This window comes from Aulostomus chinensis, chromosome 22 (genome assembly GCF_037954235.1).
Source record: "Aulostomus chinensis isolate RoL2024-O1b breed Wild chromosome 22, RoL_Achi_v1.0, whole genome shotgun sequence".
Lineage (NCBI taxonomy): Eukaryota > Metazoa > Chordata > Actinopteri > Syngnathiformes > Aulostomidae > Aulostomus > Aulostomus chinensis.
In genome coordinates, this window is record NC_141341.1 from 11,066,110 (window position 1) to 11,084,989 (window position 18,880).

The 18,880-nt window shown below is 42.8% G+C and overlaps 3 protein-coding genes across 3 annotated transcripts; 1 reads left to right on the top strand and 2 right to left on the bottom strand.

Annotated features, from left to right (window-relative positions):
- Positions 1-1,395: 1,395 nt before the first annotated feature.
- On the top strand, positions 1,396-15,338 carry utp23 (UTP23 small subunit processome component). The gene is made up of 6 exons (XM_086194328.1): positions 1,396-1,836; positions 1,914-2,088; positions 2,875-3,265; positions 9,582-9,694; positions 13,978-14,119; positions 14,701-15,338. Exons 1-6 carry the CDS (start codon positions 1,649-1,651, stop codon positions 14,865-14,867), a joined length of 1,176 nt encoding a protein of 391 aa, XP_086050454.1. The 5' UTR covers positions 1,396-1,648; the 3' UTR covers positions 14,868-15,338.
- On the bottom strand, positions 3,384-10,731 carry LOC147240761 (double-strand-break repair protein rad21 homolog A-like). Its single transcript, XM_086192738.1, has 14 exons — positions 10,638-10,731; positions 9,503-9,699; positions 8,988-9,117; positions 8,554-8,653; positions 8,226-8,332; positions 7,905-8,114; positions 7,667-7,789; positions 7,446-7,574; positions 7,153-7,376; positions 6,895-7,051; positions 6,559-6,704; positions 6,292-6,480; positions 5,344-5,427; positions 3,384-4,881 (listed from the first exon to the last, which is right to left on the bottom strand). The coding sequence occupies exons 2-14, from the start codon at positions 9,644-9,646 to the stop codon at positions 4,690-4,692; spliced, it is 1,935 nt and encodes a 644-aa protein (XP_086048864.1). The 5' UTR covers positions 9,647-9,699; positions 10,638-10,731; the 3' UTR covers positions 3,384-4,689.
- Positions 15,339-15,424: 86 nt separating the features above from the next.
- On the bottom strand, positions 15,425-18,880 carry LOC147240762 (uncharacterized). Its single transcript, XM_086193694.1, has 2 exons — positions 18,540-18,880; positions 15,425-16,628 (listed from the first exon to the last, which is right to left on the bottom strand). The coding sequence occupies exons 1-2, from the start codon at positions 18,735-18,737 to the stop codon at positions 16,344-16,346; spliced, it is 483 nt and encodes a 160-aa protein (XP_086049820.1). The 5' UTR covers positions 18,738-18,880; the 3' UTR covers positions 15,425-16,343.

The window sequence follows — 18,880 nt, forward strand, 5'->3', positions numbered from 1 at the left end:
AAAGTCCAGCATTTTTGTTTTTTCTTTTATAAAGGATGGACCAGTCATTGTCCTCGACTGATATCAACCATAATTTCTGGATTTTATTTCATGAATCTTATCTTTATATTAATTTTTTTTAAAAAAGAAGATAATTAGTCATGTAAATGACTGGTCTCATGTAATTGTCATCTGCTAGGGGGAAATTTGATTTCACTCCAAAATTAACACTCCTCTCACATTAATACTGAGATAAAAAGCTTTAATTTTATTACTACTAAACATTTAATCACTTGCTTGTGTATTAAAATGGTTAGAATACTGATATAATATTATTCAAATCATAAAGGCCATGCATGGGGCGGGGGTCATGTTTATGTTAAATTATGCGGGGTCCATCAGTGAAATGAAATTGAGAAGTAATTGTTCTGAGGAACCTACAGTTGCAGTAACGTAACTGCATTATGGGAAACTTCCATGAGTATTATTTGATCAATTTCGAGTCAAAAGACAACTACAGTATGTCTCAGGTTTAACACTGTCAGTGCTTCAGTGAGGTTTTACATGAATCTGTCTATTCCTTTTGTCCCTGAAATTATAAACATACATTAAATATGATCGCCGTGTTGTCCAAATGAAGCATTTGGATGTATATAATGCAGGGTTTCTCTCAAAGCTGGAGGATGAGCTCGTTGTCCAAAAAATGAATGGAATAAATCAGAAATAAATCAGAAGTATGAGCAATAATAACACTGCTGCCACAAGCACACACTTTTGCTGATACGCACATGGTTGCCTATCACCAGCCTACCTACACATAAACTGGCGTACAGTTCTGACGTCAATCTGTTGTGTTTTTGTGTTGTTAATTTTGTGCTGGCCACACATGCCGTCCTGCGCTGCCTACCTGCAGCTGCGGCTTTCTCCAGGACTCTGGAAGGGTGCGGAGTCTGACATGTTTGTGTGAATTTCCAACACCGGTGCCATATGTTCGTGTAGTTTATTTTTCAAATAAAGTGAAAGAAAGTGTTGGTTGTGGAGGACTGTCTCAGAGAGTGATCGGCAACTTGTGGTCGACATCAGCCCAGAACTTCTGTATCGGTGCAGCCATACTACTGCTACTACTACAAATAACTGATTTATCAGTGGAATATAATCTGAAGCCACTGGAGTCAGTTAATCCATCGAATTGATGGCCCATTTTGTTTTTAATTACCAAATGAACATTTACCTTCTTAAAGTTGCATCTATTCATACAATTAGCTACACTAAAAACAGCTAAAACCCACTATACAACATTAGTTGCAAGGTAAAACACAAATATCGGTGACAGGTTTTTATTCGCACATTGCATTGACAGGAGTATTACACACAAACGATTGTTTACGATGCTAAATTATCCACCGGAACCTTGGTCGTGCAATTTGTTTCCGCACGGAATCCTGTAGCGCGAGGAACCCCAGCGTGTTGTGTGTACAAGGAGTGACCACGCTTCAGTAACATTATGGGGTCACTTGAGCTCTTTGGTGAACTTCAGCTGTGAGACTGACCGACTGAACTGTTGATGTTAATAATCTAAAAAGTATATTTTTCGAGCTTCAGCGAACTGATACTTCTTCTTCCCGAGGAGGACAGTAATTCTCCTGCGTTACTTTAACCACCAGGCAGCATGAAGATCAAGCGGCAGAAGCAAGCTAAGAAAACATTATGTTTCTACAAATACAACTTTAACTTCAGGGAGCCTTTCCAGATCCTCATCGACGGGACTTTTTGTCAGGCGGCGTTGAAGAACAAGATTCAGATAAAGGAGCAGATGCCCAAGTACCTGATGGGGGAAGTGCAGCTCTGTACCACGAAGTCAGTAAGGTTCCCTCTGAAATAGGACCGTTTACTCAGTATGACATTTGTATTTACCTGCGTGTGTTTTGGCTCAGCTGCGCTCTGAAAGAACTGGAGACTCTGGGGAAAGAGCTGTATGGTGCTAAAATCATCCTGCAGAGGTTCCAGGTGAGGAAATGTCCACACTTCAAGAACCCGGTTCCTGCCTCACAGTGTCTCATGTCCATGCTGGAGGACTCTAACCCACATCACTACTTTGTAGCGACACAGGTAAATGCACACTTTAATGGTGAAAATGCTCAGGTAAACCTTCTATTTTGATGAATATTACATGTTTTTTCTCCTGTGAAATACTAACAATTTGGCACATTTACTGTGGACAAGCCAAGCTAGAAACACTTGTAGTTTTGCCTTGAGGGCAAAAAGCTGATAGCCACAGGTGAAGAAGTGGAAACAAGTTAATTAACATACTGTCAAATCAGTACAGATATTCATGAGCACTGATTGGAGAGTAAATAAAGGAACACATTTTTTTTGGGGGGGGGGGGGGGTGCTGTATGCCGCCATCCTCCCACAACCCAGACGGGGAGACAGATGTCCTTCTCTCCCCTGCCTTAAGGAGCTGAGACCCATAGAAACCTGCTGACTGCGAGTTAGCATAGCACAATGAATGGTAGTGGGTGGGAAGTGTTAGCATACCTCTGTCCTCAAATACATTTTTCTCTAAAACAGCCTGTGCCTGAATAGAGCTACAGCTAGAGCTAGCAAGCTAAAATGAGGTAATTTTATTATTTTAGATGTGATGCAGACTTTCGAGAGTTATGCTAACCTGCTCATCCATTACTCTTCATTGTGCTAAGCTAAGTAGCAGTCCCTCAGTCAAGGTGGGTCTCAGCTTCCCAATGCTCTCACACAAGAAGGAGGAATATCTCATTTCTAGTGTGACTAAGGGCAGGATGACAAGTAAGCATATTTCCCCAAAAGTTTGTGTGTTTCTGTAATGTGTTTACCTTTGACTTGCATACATTTACATTGTTACTGCTGTTTGTCATGCAGGACCACACGGTGACTGCAGACCTTAAGAAGATCCCAGGGGTGCCTCTGCTCTACATCATCCTCAACACCATCGTACTGGACAAACCCAGCCAGACATCCCTCGACCACGTCCAGGCTGTCCAGCTGGGTGAGATGGTCACCCCTGCCCAGGAGCAGAGCATCCGCAGCCTGAAACAGGAGCAGGGCATCAAGACGAAGGACGGAGAGAGAAGGGGGAAGAAGAGAAAGAAGAAACAGAGCAATCCTAACCCTCTGAGTTGTCTGAAGAAGAAAAAGAAAGGAGTGCCGACACCACCGCTGAAAAAGACTGAGCAGGGGGAGAAGAGGAAAAGAAGCCGGCACAAAAAACGTAAAACAGAAGGAGGGATTGTGTCTGCTGTACCCATCTCAAGTCCATAATATTACAGGAAGCCTGTGTGTGTGTCTGTGTGCGTGCGTGTGTGTGTGTTGTAGTCATGGCAACAGCATGCAAAAACCTCATCAGAGAAAGAAAGTCTGCAACATACCAGTTTAAAAGATTGGTCAAGTTTTGGTTTTATTTTTAGAAACATTGCTGCAAGACTCACAGTTAACAGGCATCATAACTGATCTCATACATAGACTAGCAATATTTATTTATTTTTTAATCCACAAGATTTGTCTTAGCTTTGTTTTTTTTTTTATAAAATTAAAAAAAAACAACCTTGGGCACAGAGTTTAAAGATATTCTATGATATGCAATTCGTAAGGAAGCAAAAAAAAAAAAACCCTGACCCAAAATCCTGATGCATTCAGCCGTCAGCAGAAACACACTCATCTTTACGTTTAAGCTAAACTCAGTATATTTTAAGTGCTATGAGGTTTACAGTCCAAATGACAACACACATACAAAATATTAAGATTCAGACTTCACTTGCTCGTAGCTCTTACGTTAAAAATCAATTTAAATTAAAAAAAAATCATAAATACGTCATGAATGGTTTTCACTATGTTATTTATAGACCGTGTGTTATTGTTATGATTATAAACGGCAATATAGAACAGGATGTTTGACCTACTTTACTGACAATGTACTTCAGAAGAGACACTAAAGAGCACAATAGTCCCAATTACCCAGACAACATTTCACCTAGTTGTTCCTAAGTGGCTAAGAAGTGACTATAAAAAAAGATACTGGTTGAAGTTTCTCATGTTTCTTGAATCATTCCAAGGACTTCTGGAAGCCAAATGGAAATAAACGAGTACTTTGTAGACTAATTCAACTCTGATAAATACTTCAGGATCGAGCATGCAGGCAGGGTAAACTATATTCTACCTAGTTTTGCTGACACAAAGGCATGAACAGGCAGAGCATTTGCATACATGTGGAGTTTGTAATGCTTAAAGTGCTAAACTATCTTGATGCGATGATACAACCTCTCACTGTGCATGCTCGTTCTGGCCCACGTCGGTACACAAGAGCGTTCTCTCCAGTGGTGCGACAGATGGTCCTCTACTACTCTAATGACCTCCTGGTAGCTTTGGTGACTCAACAACAGTCTCTTGTTTTTTTGTTTTTGTTTTTTAAACTTAGCAGCAACTTTGCTCTCAGTTCAAGTTGCACTTCATGAATTGATAGTCTGTTTGGATTTAATGTTTGTCAAAGGAGCCATGTTTTCCAAGTCATTTCCTCCCACCGCTGCTCGACAGTTTAAGACATATTGCACATTAAACATTGAAAAGTTCAACTGGGGACAACAATAAAACTTCACATTGTACAAAAACAGTCAACAATTACTTAAAAAAGAAGCCAGGCTTGAGTTGATCCAGTGCAGGGATGAGCAGTTCTCCAGTTTCTTAAATAACGTGGAAACGTGGTCCGGGCGTGGCTATGATGTCACTGTAGGGTTCTTCCTGGACGAGCTCCACTGCCTGCTGCTTCTTCAGAACCAGGAAGCTGTAGAACTTGGCAGCCGCCTGCTTCCTGTTGTTGTTCCTGCACAGGTCGAGCAGGCTGACCGACTGAGCACCTGTTTTGGTCATCACCCTCTGTGGTCAGATGAGAGAGTTCACACACAATTTTACCAATGCATTTCTCAGATGTTTTCGTGACAATTAACCACTCTTTGAGGAGGTAACTTCAAGAACATATATTCACTAAAACATCTGAAAAATAAACAAATGAATGTCAAAATGTACCAGTGTACACATCACTAAAATTAGTCACAAGCTATGCAGTTAGAGACAAGATAAACATGTTAATCTAGATTAACTGAAGATTTTTCTTGGTCAGTCTTATCCGAGCCACATCTGTCTCTCATATTCAGGCACTAGTGAAGCACATTTCCATTACTTCTCCCTTGACTGTATTGATTGTCATCTGCATCTCTCAGCAGAAATACTGTCCTCAAATTAATCCCTCCCAGTCAGCCCTGTTGTCTCTTCACTCTATTGAGTTGTGAATACGCAAAATCTTCTGCTCTGTGTTGGATATGGACATAATCTCCAAACCTGGAGGCCATGAAGCATCTGCTGGGTTCTTTTGTTCCAACGTCTTTCCTCCTGGTCCTGGTCTCCTCCCTGCGCCTCCTCCTCCTGAGACAAACAACAGTTGACAGACAGGAATGAAGAATATGGAGGGAGAACTGTCTTGGATAGAAGGAGTCTGTGTCCTTGCTCCTGTTTTCTTACCCTGGATACATAAATAGAAGTGATCATTAAAACTTCTGTGACTTTTTTTTTTTTTTTTTTAAATATGCTTCAATGTGTAATGTGATTTTAAAATGAAAACTGGCTGAATTATCTTCAACTCTCAGAAGGGCCTCTAGATGGCAGGCTGTAGCTCACAACAACAGCTTGAGATACTGGACATAAAATCGTCTTTTTTTGTGTGCATGAGGTCATACATGAAATACAGGATTTAAATTTGACCACGTGGCCTCAGTGAGGTAAAATCCACCTTAAAATACGGAATTGTACAGTATCACACTGGAACCTTTTTGCATTTGAATATGTAAATGAGGAATCAATACATAAAAGCCATGATCTCCTTTATAAAACAGACTTCATTTCCTTTTTAGGACCAATAAAATGATTCTTTTTGATCTTCACAAATGAAGTCTTGATAACAACAGCACGGCTGAAATGCAAATGGTGAAGAAAATAACTTCGCCGAGTGAATCTTACTGCTCTGCTCTGTGGTTCCTCTCAGCTTTTGGCTAAAGGGACAAATTTTCTCTGAGGAGAGACACAACACAGCTGCATGTTTGACGTTCAGTGACCAGTGTTTCACCACCCTAACTGCTGCGTGTGTAAATAAGCGAGTGTTTGCTCAGTTGGCTGTTTCAACACCTCAAAGATGGTGGTGACCATTCGGTTCCACTGCCCTCAAGTGGACAGAAGGAAAAAAAATGACTGCAGGCAAAAACAAATTTGTGTGTGGACGTTCTTCCATCTCACCTCCTCATCAGAGTCGTCTTCGTTCTTCTTCTTGTCTTTGTCACCAAACAGGTCCAATTCTATCAGCTGGCTGATATTGGTAGTAGTTGGGGTCTCTTCTGGGGGCAAATCTACATTGGACGGCTCCAGCTGCTGGGACACACCAGAGGTTCTGGACCCCTGCTGCTGCTGCTGGCCCAGGGCTCCCATCTAAAGGACACAGAAACACAGGATTGTTGGAAGATTCAGCAGAGATGGCAGCAAGAGCAAAGCAGCAGCTGAACTCACCGGCAGGGCTGGTTCTGTGTCCTGGGCCTTACGTTTCAGGCCACGCTGTGATGATGGAGGGGGCATGGCCGACTCATCCAGCGTTGTCCTACTTCCCTCCACAGCTGATGTCTGCAAAACACTGGCCTCGTCCATGAGGGTCTGATCTGGATGGGAAGTGTATATTAAGACTAAAGTTACTGCCTGCTGTTGCACACCTCCTCCAACCAGGCCAGGTGCAGTTTACATCCAAATAAAACAAAAGGAATTTTCTATTTCTTTTTGTCCAAAAGGAACTCATCATTATCTCCTTAATGACAGAAATGAACAAAAAAAAAAGAGAGAGAAGGATCTTACCCATGATGTCTCTCTGCTGCTGGCCCGTGGTTTCCTCCCTGGGAACCTCTGAGTTCTCCAGATCTTTAAGGAACTCATCCAGACTATCAGCCTCGCCACCTTTCCTTCGCTTCCTCAACTCATCAGGTACCAACGGTGTCAGACACCTTGTGAACATCTGGATTGGAAAACAGAGAACCAACCAAAGAAGGTAGATTTTTGTTTGTTTGTTTGTTTCCGTCAGAAGTGCAATTACCACAAATGCTATTCTTATATTACCTTCAGCAGTCGGGCGTTCCAGAGGGGCTGAGCGGGGAGAGAGAAAAGTTTCTCCACTCCTCCGGTCTCCTTCCACATCATCAGTTTTTTGGTGGGAGGAGCCAAGTCCAGAGTGGTGACAATGTCAGAGTAGTCGGACAGTTGTGCACGGATGGTTTTACTGTCCAGTTCCTTCACGCTGTCCACAATCAGCTTCCTCTTACGCTTCGCCTTCGTCTCTTTCACTGTAAGGGGACAAAGACATTGTAATTTCCCGCCTTAAATGTCAACTGAAGAAAACCCTGAAAGCTTACCCGTGATGTCAATGGGCTCCAAGGCAAAGGTCTCCTCCTCGTTGTGAACCATGGTGGTCTGTTCTGTCTGGTCTGTCATTGCTGGGAGGGGCTCTGTTGGGCCTGAATCTGGACTATCAGGGGCTCCCGCTAAGAAGACACAACCACAACAAGTTGAGCGCGCGTGCTTTGGTACGTAGGATGATGGAGAAGTAGGATTTAAGTGGTGCTACAGAACCAACCTGAAAGAGCATCAAAGTCATCGTCGTCATCGGCGTGGTCCTGAGGCATCATCACACTCTCCGTGATGGCTGGAGGGTCGTCAAAGATGCCGCCTCCATCCTCGTTACTCAGGAGCTTGTCCACTAAAAAGATTAAACACAACTGCTTCCATACAACTCAAAAAAATAAGCAATACATTTGATTTTTTAATGATAAAATGACATGGTTATACAAAAAAAAAAGCATGTAGGATCTTACCCAGCATGCCTCCCTCATTGCTCTCCATGGGGTTGTCTCCAAAGTCGTCTTTGTACTGGTCGTCGTACTCCAGATGGTTGGACTTGTCAGCCATCTGGTTTGTTCCACCCTCAGCCTCCAGCAGCAGGTTGGAGGCTGACGCTCCCATGATGTCCACCTCAAACGCACTCTCCTCCCGCATCATCTCTCGGTCGTCTATCCCAAAGTCAGCTGCACAACAGGAATTCATGATTACGCAACAGCTATGTAAATGTGTGGAATGTGAACAGGATGAAGTTTCAAGTGACCGGACTTGCAATAAAAGAAAGTGCGTCTGTGTACCGAAGTCATTGTCCTGCAGCAGGTTGAGGTTGCCCACCTCTTCTCTCATGGTGATCTCCTCCACTCTGCTCTGGTTTAAGTTGAACTGCTGAGCCACGTCGATGTCACTGTAGCAAAACACATCACACTGTCAATTCAAGGTATACTTTGTGTTTTTGGCACTCCCTTTTAAATGCAGCATTTTGCCAAAGGCAGAAAAGATAATAAAAAAGGCTGTTAAATATCCACACTTTGATTTTAGGGGTTTATTTAATGAATAAAGTCCTTGTCAGTTCAATAGTCAATACCGTGTCTAAACTTTTCAAGTTATGAATATTAGAGAACTCACTCCAGGTCTGGTAGTGGCTGGTCGAAATCATGGAACTCTTCAGGGAGAGTGATGGCGTTGTAGGCTGCTTCTCTGTTCTCCTCTGGTAGATCCACCACTCCTGGAATACCACAATATAGGAGGTTGAGACTGCAGTCTATTGAAGTATGGAAAGTATAAATACTTCATGTGCATATGAGCTTTTTCTGTTTGATTCGGAAACATGTTTTATAAAAACTTCTCAACCGACACCCACTCTTTACCATAGGCTGTGTAAAAAGACAAACCCTAAGTCTTGATCGCCCCCTGGTGGCTGGCTGCAGTATGTATGATTTATAAACACCGCTGCTTCCATAAAAATGTGAGATGTCATGATTCACAGCTGGTCTGGTGAAGTACCGGTAAACACAAATCTATGGTCTATGATCTTGACCAGATAGACGCAGTTCCCCGACCTGGTCTGAACGCCATCTTGATTTTGATGAAGGCCTCATTGCAGTCTGCCAGCAGATACTTGGCTTTCCTGTGGTAGATCCTCACCACCCCCAGCAGCAGATGTCCTGATGTACGTAAAGCCATTTTCACCTGGTAAATAAACACAATAAGGGCATTGATGATACTTTTAAAACAAATCAGCAGCATATTCATTTTGTGATGGAGCAACAATGTGTTCTTTAGTGCCACCTGGTGGTCTCAGTAAGTTTTCTTTGTGCCACAGTAATCACATTAGTTTGCTTCTTCATGCAAATTCCAAACTTTCTCAGGTTTCATCTCTAATCTGATGTACCTGAGGACCCAAGCAGGAGTGCCAGTAGCTGAGAGCTCACCTTGAGGGAGGAATGTGCTTTCTGAGAGCCTTCAAAATCTTTCCAGTCACGTCCCAAAAATTCACAGATCAACTGACAGGAAGATAGGCTGCATATATTTTCAGAGAGCCTTGGAGGAAGCTGTAAAGACACTGAAACATTACCTTAGGTGAGATGATGCTCTCCACGCTACTCTCCAGGTTGCACTCAAACACATGTGCTTTGGTCAGCTTCTTGTCCCAGTGGGCCGCCAGCCAGATTTTGGCCAGCGGCCCACGTTTGCTGAGGACGAAGTGGGCATAAAACATCGTCTCAACACCTTCTCACCACAAGGGAAGGGGGAAAGGGGAGGGCGTGTAGCCTTGAGAGAGAGAGAGAGAGAGAGAGAGAGAGAGAGAGAGAGAGAGAGAGAGGGGAAAGAGCACAAACAAGGAGAAGAATTAATTATACAAACATTGACCTTGATGACCTCCATGACTATGGAACTAATTGTGCATTTTAGTGCATGGATGAGAAACAAAACGTACAAAAGAAATGGGAATTATGAGCATCTAGGATTGGTTTCATTGAGCCCAAAATCTGTAGCTGCTAACCCCTCTTCTACACACACACACACACACACACACACACACACACACACACACACACACACACAAACACACAGAACAGTTTCTGCAATGCACAGATACACGTATTGTCCACTTCATTTGGTACACCTGTACTGTATAATCTACTGTAATCATCACAACAGCTGTCAGAAATGTCAAACTTGCAGCTGAAGTATATTCTATAAAAGGGAATTTCTTGTATTCTGCATTTAGTTATTTATTTATTATTTAGTTGTATGCTTAAATGTACAACGACAATAAAGTCGATTCTATTCTATTTATGAAAGAGTCCAAATATAAGACTAGCCTATATGATACAGTCCAGTCAGTTGTCACCACTACAAGCCACATCATTAACACGCCTGTGGTTCTCCTCTGACAGGAGTGTGTGTGTCACTTACCTCCATTCTGACGTTGTGCGTGATGACAGCATGCATGTGTGTGTTTTGCAGCATTATCTATCTGTAAAAAAAATCCACGCACCCAGCCTGATTTGCATAACTGCAATATAATAAAGACGTTAAAGCAAGCTAACGCCTCTCACAGCTAATTCCTCGATGCGTTGCAGAGATATTATCCGCAGTGACGCTCTTACCGCGTCACAACAGGTGCTAATGATAAAGCTAATGTTAGCAAATCACGGTGGGATAATTAGCAGGTCATTAATGCATATTTAAGCAGGGCGACTTACCGGTAGGCCGTTGTCTCCTTCCCCCGTCTGGCCTCGTCGCTGCTGCGGCTGGTGGCCGTCTCCCACCCCCACTACCGCCGCCACCTCCTCCTCCTCCTCCTCCGATTACGACGACACAACCAAGATGGCGTCCCTCTCCTCCTCAACTCCGCGGGATGCGGAGGAGAGAGGGCAAGTGGACAAACGTACACACTAATCCAGCTGTGACATTACATTGAGGACAACATCTGGCTGTCTCACACTGGACAACATCTGGCTGTCTCACACTCGACTGGTGGTTTACTGTTTATAGTCTTTGTGGTCAATGTGGACACAATTGATTGGCATTTGTTTTAGCACTGTAATTGCATTTTATTTTAAACTCGAGTTCATGCTTCTTTTTTTGAAGATTAAACATCAGCTAGGGGTGATTTCAGTTCAGAAATGATACTTTCTCGAGGCAAATCTAGAACTGGAGAGAAAAGTTTTCCCATTTTAAATGTCGCTTTGTGTGACAGGGAACAAAACATAAAGAATATACAAACCTCTACAATTTGATCTGGAATTTTGCCAGAATTCAGTCACAATCCATCCATGACTTGCTAACGAACTAACTACCAAACTAACAAACTGACTGACCGACAAAAGAGAGAAATGGTAAAACAGTACACACAGAAGCCTTGGACATATATGAGAAATTGTGGGACCTATGCATTATATGGACTTTTTCTTAAAGCATAAAAAACAAAACATCTCTCTTTTTCCTCTACTACATACAAAGAAATTTAAAGATTGTGCCGTTTGTCCGTATGATTCAAAACCAGGGCTGCGTGACATAAATGAAAACAGAGATCGGTCTTTAGTGCTACTCCACTCTCGCAAAGCACCAATCTTCTCCATGTGCATCTTCTTCACTTCTTTCAGTAGGTTCCAGCTCTAATCACAAGCTGCCTGCATCATCTCCAATGGTATTAAAGCCAGACACATGAATTCAAAGGTGTTAGAAACCCAGTTTTCAATGACTCCCTTCTGAAAGACTCAAATGGCTCCTCCTTTGTGTCCTGTTTTCTTCTGACATATTCAGTTTCTTTTAATGACCTCAAAACTGCACGGGCTTTTGTTCACGGCTTCCTCTCTGCCGTCCCGCCTCTCTGCTACCCAACCGTCCTGTTTAATGCAACAGTAGCCAATCGGTTGCCATTAAAAAGAAATTACGAGTGGCTAAAATCTGAGGGTGTTTTATGACACACACCTCCTTCTGATACTGAATTGACCGTCAGTAGAGCTGGAGAGTGGATTTTCATTATAAATGTAAACATTAACAATTCCCCGCATGCAATATCAAATCATAGCATATGTCCTGCATATGCTCCAGTAGACGCTTTTATGGCATTCTTCAAATACCTGGACGTACCACCAGAAGGCAGCAGCATCACTTAGACAGTACACGTGATTTGAGCTGGAGTTCGATAAAAGTCAGTTATGCAGTGTCAGGTTGGACAATATGCGTTAGAAGCACCATTTTATCCACCTTATTTATCCAAAGGAAATGGTAGATGTCACATTTACACCTATAATGTGTATGTTGTATTCGAATTGATTGATTTTGACTAATTTTTACATTGAAGTCGTGTCAACTGACAGTCAGTGCTTGTCTCCGTCTTTGTTGTCCCGCGTCACACTGCTTGCTTGACCCTAAGGACTGACAACCCCATCCCTCTAAACTATTCTCATGCCCTGAAGACCTCTGCCCGAATTAAATCATAGCTCACATCTTATGAGCTCTGTCAAAAGCCCTCTCTTGCTTTCACTCTCTCTCTCTCTCTTATTCTCTTTCTCTCTCCTCTCTCTCTCACACACACACACACACACACACACACACACACACACACACACACACACACACACACACACACATCCATTTTTCTTTATCTTTACACTATGATAGAACTACAAATCAAAGCCATTATTTAATGTGAGATGGAAACAACTTGCCAAAGGTGGTTTTGTTTAATATTTGTTGGACATTGCAAGCTCCCTCTCTTTCTCTTTCTCTTTCTCTGTCTCTTTATCTGTCTGTCTGTCTGTCTGTCTGTCTGTCTGTGTGTCTGTCTGTCTGTCTCTCTCTCTCTCTCTGTCACACACGCACGAGCTCGCACACACACACACACACACACACACACACACACACAATGCATCTCTGTTACTGTTTAGTATTGTCTCACATGGGATGGTGTTGATAAAGAACAAAAACACTCCCGTCAAAGTAAAGAATCACCTCTGGAATAAAAGGGCTGTGTACTTGAAAGCATTGACTGAGTGTGATGTCCCCTCCAATACATCCTCTCACTTCTCACCGCCAGGCCCATAAGTTGGGCACAAAAAACACACTAGACCCCTGTCTCATCCCCATACAGAAGTCAGGGGAAAAACTGCTCACAGACGCCAAGAAACATCCCACAGCTCCCACAGGGAATGGACTTAACTTGTGCACAAAAGCCCTGGTTATATTTCACTGTAGGATGGCCTTTGTGCCTCTGAATCGACTAACACTGACGCTGTGTCTCCCTCCTCGTCCAACCTGTCTGTCTCCTAAGCTGACAAGCAGGTCTTATTTAGGGTGAAAAAGACTACTGGTGGGGTTGATGGATTCTGTGTGCGCTGTACATCAGGCAAACACACACATGCAGGTTTACAGATGGCCACTTTGTCCAAATGAGAGCTCACTCACAACACATTTCTCACACTAGAATTGTATGGGGGCGGGATTGAATGAGAAACAGAGAGAGAGAGAAAGGGGGGGGGGGTGTGGTGGTGGCAGTGGTTGAAGGGTGTGCGTGCGTGCGTGCGTGTGTGTGTGTGTGTGTGTGTGTGCGTGCATGTGTGTGCGTGCGTGTGTGTGCGTGTGTGTGTGTGTGTGTGGGGGGGGGGTCTTTTCAGCTCTCTTTGGAGGCAACAATAGTCTTTGTCCGAGATCTTCCACCATTCTTATTAGGGTTACCCAAGGGAGGAGGAGATGGGGCATGAAGGGGGGGGGGGGTTCTCCATAGTAACAATGACAAAACAAGGCAGCTCCACGTCGGGCAGGCCCAGTGATGATTGCAGCTGCTAAGCAGAAGCACACTAACTTGTACAGCAGGATCCTGCTCACACAGAGGAGGAAGCTGCCCACAGAGGAATCCAAGTGACCAGAAGGAAACAGAAGCGATCCCATAAAGTTTGATGAGAGAACGTGTGCAGGAACAGGAACACGTGCGTGGCGCCCACCACCTCCCAGCATGGACCGAGACAGCCACAGTGAGGATACTCTGTCCACTATGGTTCTTGAGAACATTAAGAACAAACTGATTGATGCCTTCAGGACAACAGGAGCATCCAGAGAAGGCCCTCAAGGTTCCGGCACATCTGTGAGGCCGGCCAGCCTCAGCGGGAGTTACCAAGCCAACGAAGAGCTGCGAAGGGCGCAGATAGATGGAGCGATCACCTGGTTGAGGTCGGAGCTGGTACGTTGAGAGAGACTACTTGGCTTATTCCCTGTGTTTTTTGGATGAAGCACAGCATTAATTTATGCCTGTTTAAGATAAGTGGAACAACAAAAATACAGTTACAAAACAAAAACACTTCTGTACTCAGAACTACTACGTTCCCTGAGAGTTTCATTTGTTCCCTCAAAAGTGTAAAATTGGCCTTCAAGAGGCCAGAAGTGCAACTTTTTACGAACAGAATTTGTATGTCATCAGCTGATGTTGTTTAGCAGCCAATATTCAATCCACTTTTGTTCAAGTCTGGTACTCTTTGTTGTTTATTATGAGGAAAACGTGTGGTAAATGCATGATTTATGGGCTTCACTAAATGTTTTTGACATTAAAAAAGTGCTCTATTTCCATGTTTTCTCCAGGGTGTATTAAATGGAAATATAATCTAAATTTGTCTTTGTACGGATGATATCGGTAAAACAGCCAAATAAGTTGTAAAAGTATCTGTGTAGCGGGCATCCCCTGAACAAAGTGAACTGTCTTTCAAAATTCTTACTGACTGTATGACTAGATTATGCTGATTCAGTTGTTCTTTTGTCGCCATGCAGCTGGAGATGCGCTCACAGGACCTCCAGCTGGCTCAGACGCTTCTGGGGCTCAACACAGAGATCCAAAGACTGAGAAGGGAGAGTTGTGGAGGTGTGGAAGTAGGGGGGGACGATCAGCAGTAACGGGGCCCAGCTGGAGAGCCCATTCTCTGGGGAAGCTGAGTTGAAGTGTGAAACCCACAGCGGACAATGCCTCTGATGCTACGAGAGATTACGTAATCTGATTTTTGTTTTTTAATAAACCATGACTGGATGTATTTGTTCAGTGTAATCAAATGGTAAAATAGACACCTGTTGCATGTAAAGCAAACAGGAAAAATCAAAGTCTCATCAAGTATTTTTGGCTCATACTTTTCAGTAAATAAATATAACATCGGTTGATATAAGTGAGATAAATGGACTTGCTTTTACGACAATTTTTCAAGACTTTATTTTGCTTACTCTTTTGGCAAAATATTACAAGTATTACAAGAAAATTAGAAGAATTTTAGACCATTTAAAAAACACAAGTTGAACACAAATAAAACAAATGTACTTGGCAAGGCTTTGTTTTTTAAAGTGTAATCAGGGTAGAAGAAAAAGAACCTTGTTTTTTTTTAGGTACTTTGCACTTATGCTGAAAAGTGTTTGTAGACGTGTTGTTTCTTTACTACTTTGGGGAACAAGACATGAATGTAAGAAGAGTTTTATCAACTAACACAAATAAAGAGTCTTCACGGCTGTTTTTCATATCTTTATTGTTCCGGCGTACTGTAACACAGAAGCACAATACCTGTTTGAAATATCTCATCAATAATCTACCTAGTTATTCTACATGACTTTACATGTTGGTTCGTTATAAACATAATCAATCTTAAAGACAATAAGGTCTCAGTCGCAGTAAAAACCAGTCAGTTGTCATCACAGTGTTTTATCATTCTGTCATAGGCGCACAATGATGTTGCGTTAAATCCGTTCCGTCTGCAGTTATAGTCTTATTCTATAAGGTCAGTGAGCTTCCAGGACACACACACACACACACACACACACACACACACACACACACACACACACACACACACACACACACACACACACACACACACACAACATGCTACAATAAGACAATGATATGCTTTCTGGTCAGCGTGATTCAGGACTATTTCTTCTGTCACTATAAAGGAGTATATAGTTTGACATGTTGGGACGAAGACGTCAGTCAGCATCAGGCATGTTTGATCTATAGTTTTTGTTAAGAAAACAGCTATTATATAAATCGGGACATTTTGTGTTTTTGTCAGAATTAAAATGAGTATTACTTTGCATTACGATAGTAAAACTGCGATAACACTACATGATATAAGACATCATTCATGAAATTTTTGTGCACAAACTGTTTTTATATACCAAAGGACTTTTTAGCCCAAAATTCATTCTTAAAGACAGGAACCAATGCCTGCAAGCTAGTTGTGTTTTTCCGTCTTGTATCTTTCAATCACCCAGGCTTGCAAAGACTTGAAAGTTAGATTCTTTTTCTATTTTCCCCAACTATTCTCTTTTATTTGTTTTCCTTGCAAGAGTAATTATGTATTTTTACAGTTTATTTATCTTGGTAACGCTTGAGCTCTGTTCACTGACTCTGAGGGTGTCAAGAAGTTGCATTTTCAAGGCACAGAGCTCCTCCTGCTAAACGACCTCCTGGCTAAAGCTGCTGAGTAACGGGCTGGAGGCATCTTCTGGAAGGAGATGGGAGAGCCCACCTCTCCTGAGCTGGAGTAGACACTCCCGCTCCCTCGTTCGCTCTCAGAGTCCCAGCAGCTGCCTTCCTCTTCCTCGTCGGTTTCATCATCTCGCTCCTCCTCAGACAGCTCCTGTTTGAGCTCCTGGATCCCAGAGTGAAGCTCCATCAGCTGGCGAATCAGAGCTTGATCCTGGGATCGCATCTCCATCTACACACGAGACACATCACTCGTCATTTCAGTCCGCATACTGAGAGATGACAAAGGGGGAAACATGCAAGTTGAAACGAAAAAAACCTCTGAATTAAAGACAGAAAGTGAATTATTCATCCCCCTGATCAAGCTGAGCAGGTTCATTCAACAAGTCCCACAGCCATTTCATTGGACTGTTCCCTGCTTTCAAATGCAAATTCCTCCTTCTGCCGTTCTCTTTCTTTCCTTTTTTTTTTTATGAGAGGCTGTCTAATTGCCGCCATTGAAAAATAAGATATTCAGAATTCCTCCAACTTCAGAGTCCAAGCTTGTCCTAAGGAGCAAGGAATGTCCTGAACAAAAAACCTTCTGTGTTGATCTGCATTTCTTTTCTCTGTTTAATTACAGCAGTGGTCTCAGACTGGGCTCCGAGTGAAAGATGCTGGTCTTAACAGCTTTTGTTAACACTTGGAGGAAAGAGAGAAGAAATGTGAACTGTTCTTTCAGGGAGTTGTGGATGCCGACATGCTGCTGCTGCCTCTCCACTCTGACGTACCCAACTTCAGTCCTTTTCAAGCATTGATCCCTGGATGTGTGTGCGTTTGCTTCTGCCTGTTCTGAAGGGTGAATAATCCCCTACAGATGTCTTGTTAAACTTGAGAGGATGGTGGCAGCTGATAAAGGTTACCGCAGACTGGGATGAATACTCTTGTCGCAGTGCATATTGGAATGAATTTTTTTGGTTTGAAAGTGTCATGTGAGTTCACGTGGTCATCATCAAGATACATTTTCACTAAAACCTGTTGGTATATCCGTCATTTCTGTCTGTTCTACCATCTGCCTTCAGCTGACATGTTTGGACAGATGTTCAATCTTAGAGGAAAAACAAAATGAGATTGATGTTAAATTCATCCGACTCCAACATCTGGTTTAAAATCGATGCTAAATTGTTCGCCTTGTGTTTGAAAATATTGGATTTTAGTTAGTTAACAGGTGTTGTCGGTGTTCTACGGTATTAAATGTTGTCCTTACACTGACCTGATGTCACAACTTACATTAACCTTTTGTCACATTGGTGGTCAGCTAGGTGCCTGATGGGAGATTTGATTATGGAGTTAACGTATGCGTCCAATCCCTTGTTGATCAGTGTTAGTTACACACCCCCTCCCCAACTTCAAACCGATTCAAATATTTAAAAATAGATGTTTTTGCCCAATTCGGTTTCACGCTTGAGAAAAATCTCTTTTCTCAGGTGATTGTAATATGCTTCTGTATCTCAGAGATGAATTACATCTGCTTGTTTTCAGCCTCTTAAAACCCCAGGAGCATCGATAAAAACTCAGACCTTAAATCATTAAAAATGTGTGTGCGTGCGTGTGTGTTCAGGACACGGTTACCATGACGAAGCTGTCTGGATGAATGCAATAAATGCCGAGTGATATATTGTTCTGTGACAATGAGCCTTAGTTGCTCACAGAGGTGCAAACAGAAACACACACACACACACACACACACATTCTGGGTGTTTAAAAGGGGGCTGATATTGTGACAACATGACCTACATGCATCGTAGGAACAAAAAAAGGCCAGTAACTTGGTCCTCCGACACAAGAATAGGAGGTCATTTTGCGGGGGTGACAAACGTCTTGACCTTCAGTTTAACGACTCATAAACATGCTTTCATATTCACAGGATCTTAATAAGGGTCAGAGGAGCACGCAAAAGGGCTCACCGTGCAAATAGCCTGTCATTCTGTGGCTATGTATATGGATTTATCAGCAGCTAACATTTTGAACGCACAATATATTTCTTGGCTGGCATTTTAAAAAAAGGGAAATGAGCCTTGTTTATCTGATCATTTATGATAAAAGCAGTTCTGTGAATTGATTGGAGTTAATAGACACGGTGATGAAGACTCCAGAGTCTTACCAGTTCCCTCCGCAGCCAGGCCAGGGCACTCTCTATGTCCAGTTTGCCACCTTCTCCTCCAGCTGTGCATCTGTCCCTGAGGTGGTCAGTCCTGGTTCGGGGATCCTTCCACACACTCTGTCCTGCAGCTTTACACTCATCAAAGGTGGTGGGTTTGCAGGAGAAGTCCCGCAGTCTGGTTAGTACCACTTCCATCATGTTAGCTTTCTAATATCTTCAGTTTCTGTCTTTAAAAATCAAAAAAGTCCAACTTGGTCATTCGTTCTCGGCTGTGGTGCAGATACACAGCCTCGTCTGTTATGAGTTGCCTGGCAGCTCTGAGGACTTATGGGACACTTCCT

Bases quoted from the DNA above. Each gene is read 5' to 3' on its own strand.
- utp23 (XM_086194328.1), top strand. From the start codon at position 1,649: ATGAAGATCAAGCGGCAGAAGCAAGCTAAGAAAACATTATGTTTCTAC. The intron at 3,266-9,581 runs GTCCATAATATT...TTCTTGTCCCAG, and splicing joins GTCTGCTGTACCCATCTCAA to TGGGCCGCCAGCCAGATTTT. The intron at 9,695-13,977 runs GTAGCCTTGAGA...TGATGCCTTCAG, and splicing joins AGGGGGAAAGGGGAGGGCGT to GACAACAGGAGCATCCAGAG.
- LOC147240761 (XM_086192738.1), bottom strand. From the start codon at position 9,646: ATGTTTTATGCCCACTTCGTCCTCAGCAAACGTGGGCCGCTGGCCAAA. The intron at 7,790-7,904 runs GTAAGATCCTAC...TAATCTTTTTAG, and splicing joins CAATGAGGGAGGCATGCTGG to TGGACAAGCTCCTGAGTAAC. The intron at 7,052-7,152 runs GTAATATAAGAA...TTTCCAATCCAG, and splicing joins GGAACGCCCGACTGCTGAAG to ATGTTCACAAGGTGTCTGAC.
- LOC147240762 (XM_086193694.1), bottom strand. From the start codon at position 18,737: ATGATGGAAGTGGTACTAACCAGACTGCGGGACTTCTCCTGCAAACCC. The intron at 16,629-18,539 runs GTAAGACTCTGG...TCTCGTGTGTAG, and splicing joins CCTGGCTGCGGAGGGAACTG to ATGGAGATGCGATCCCAGGA.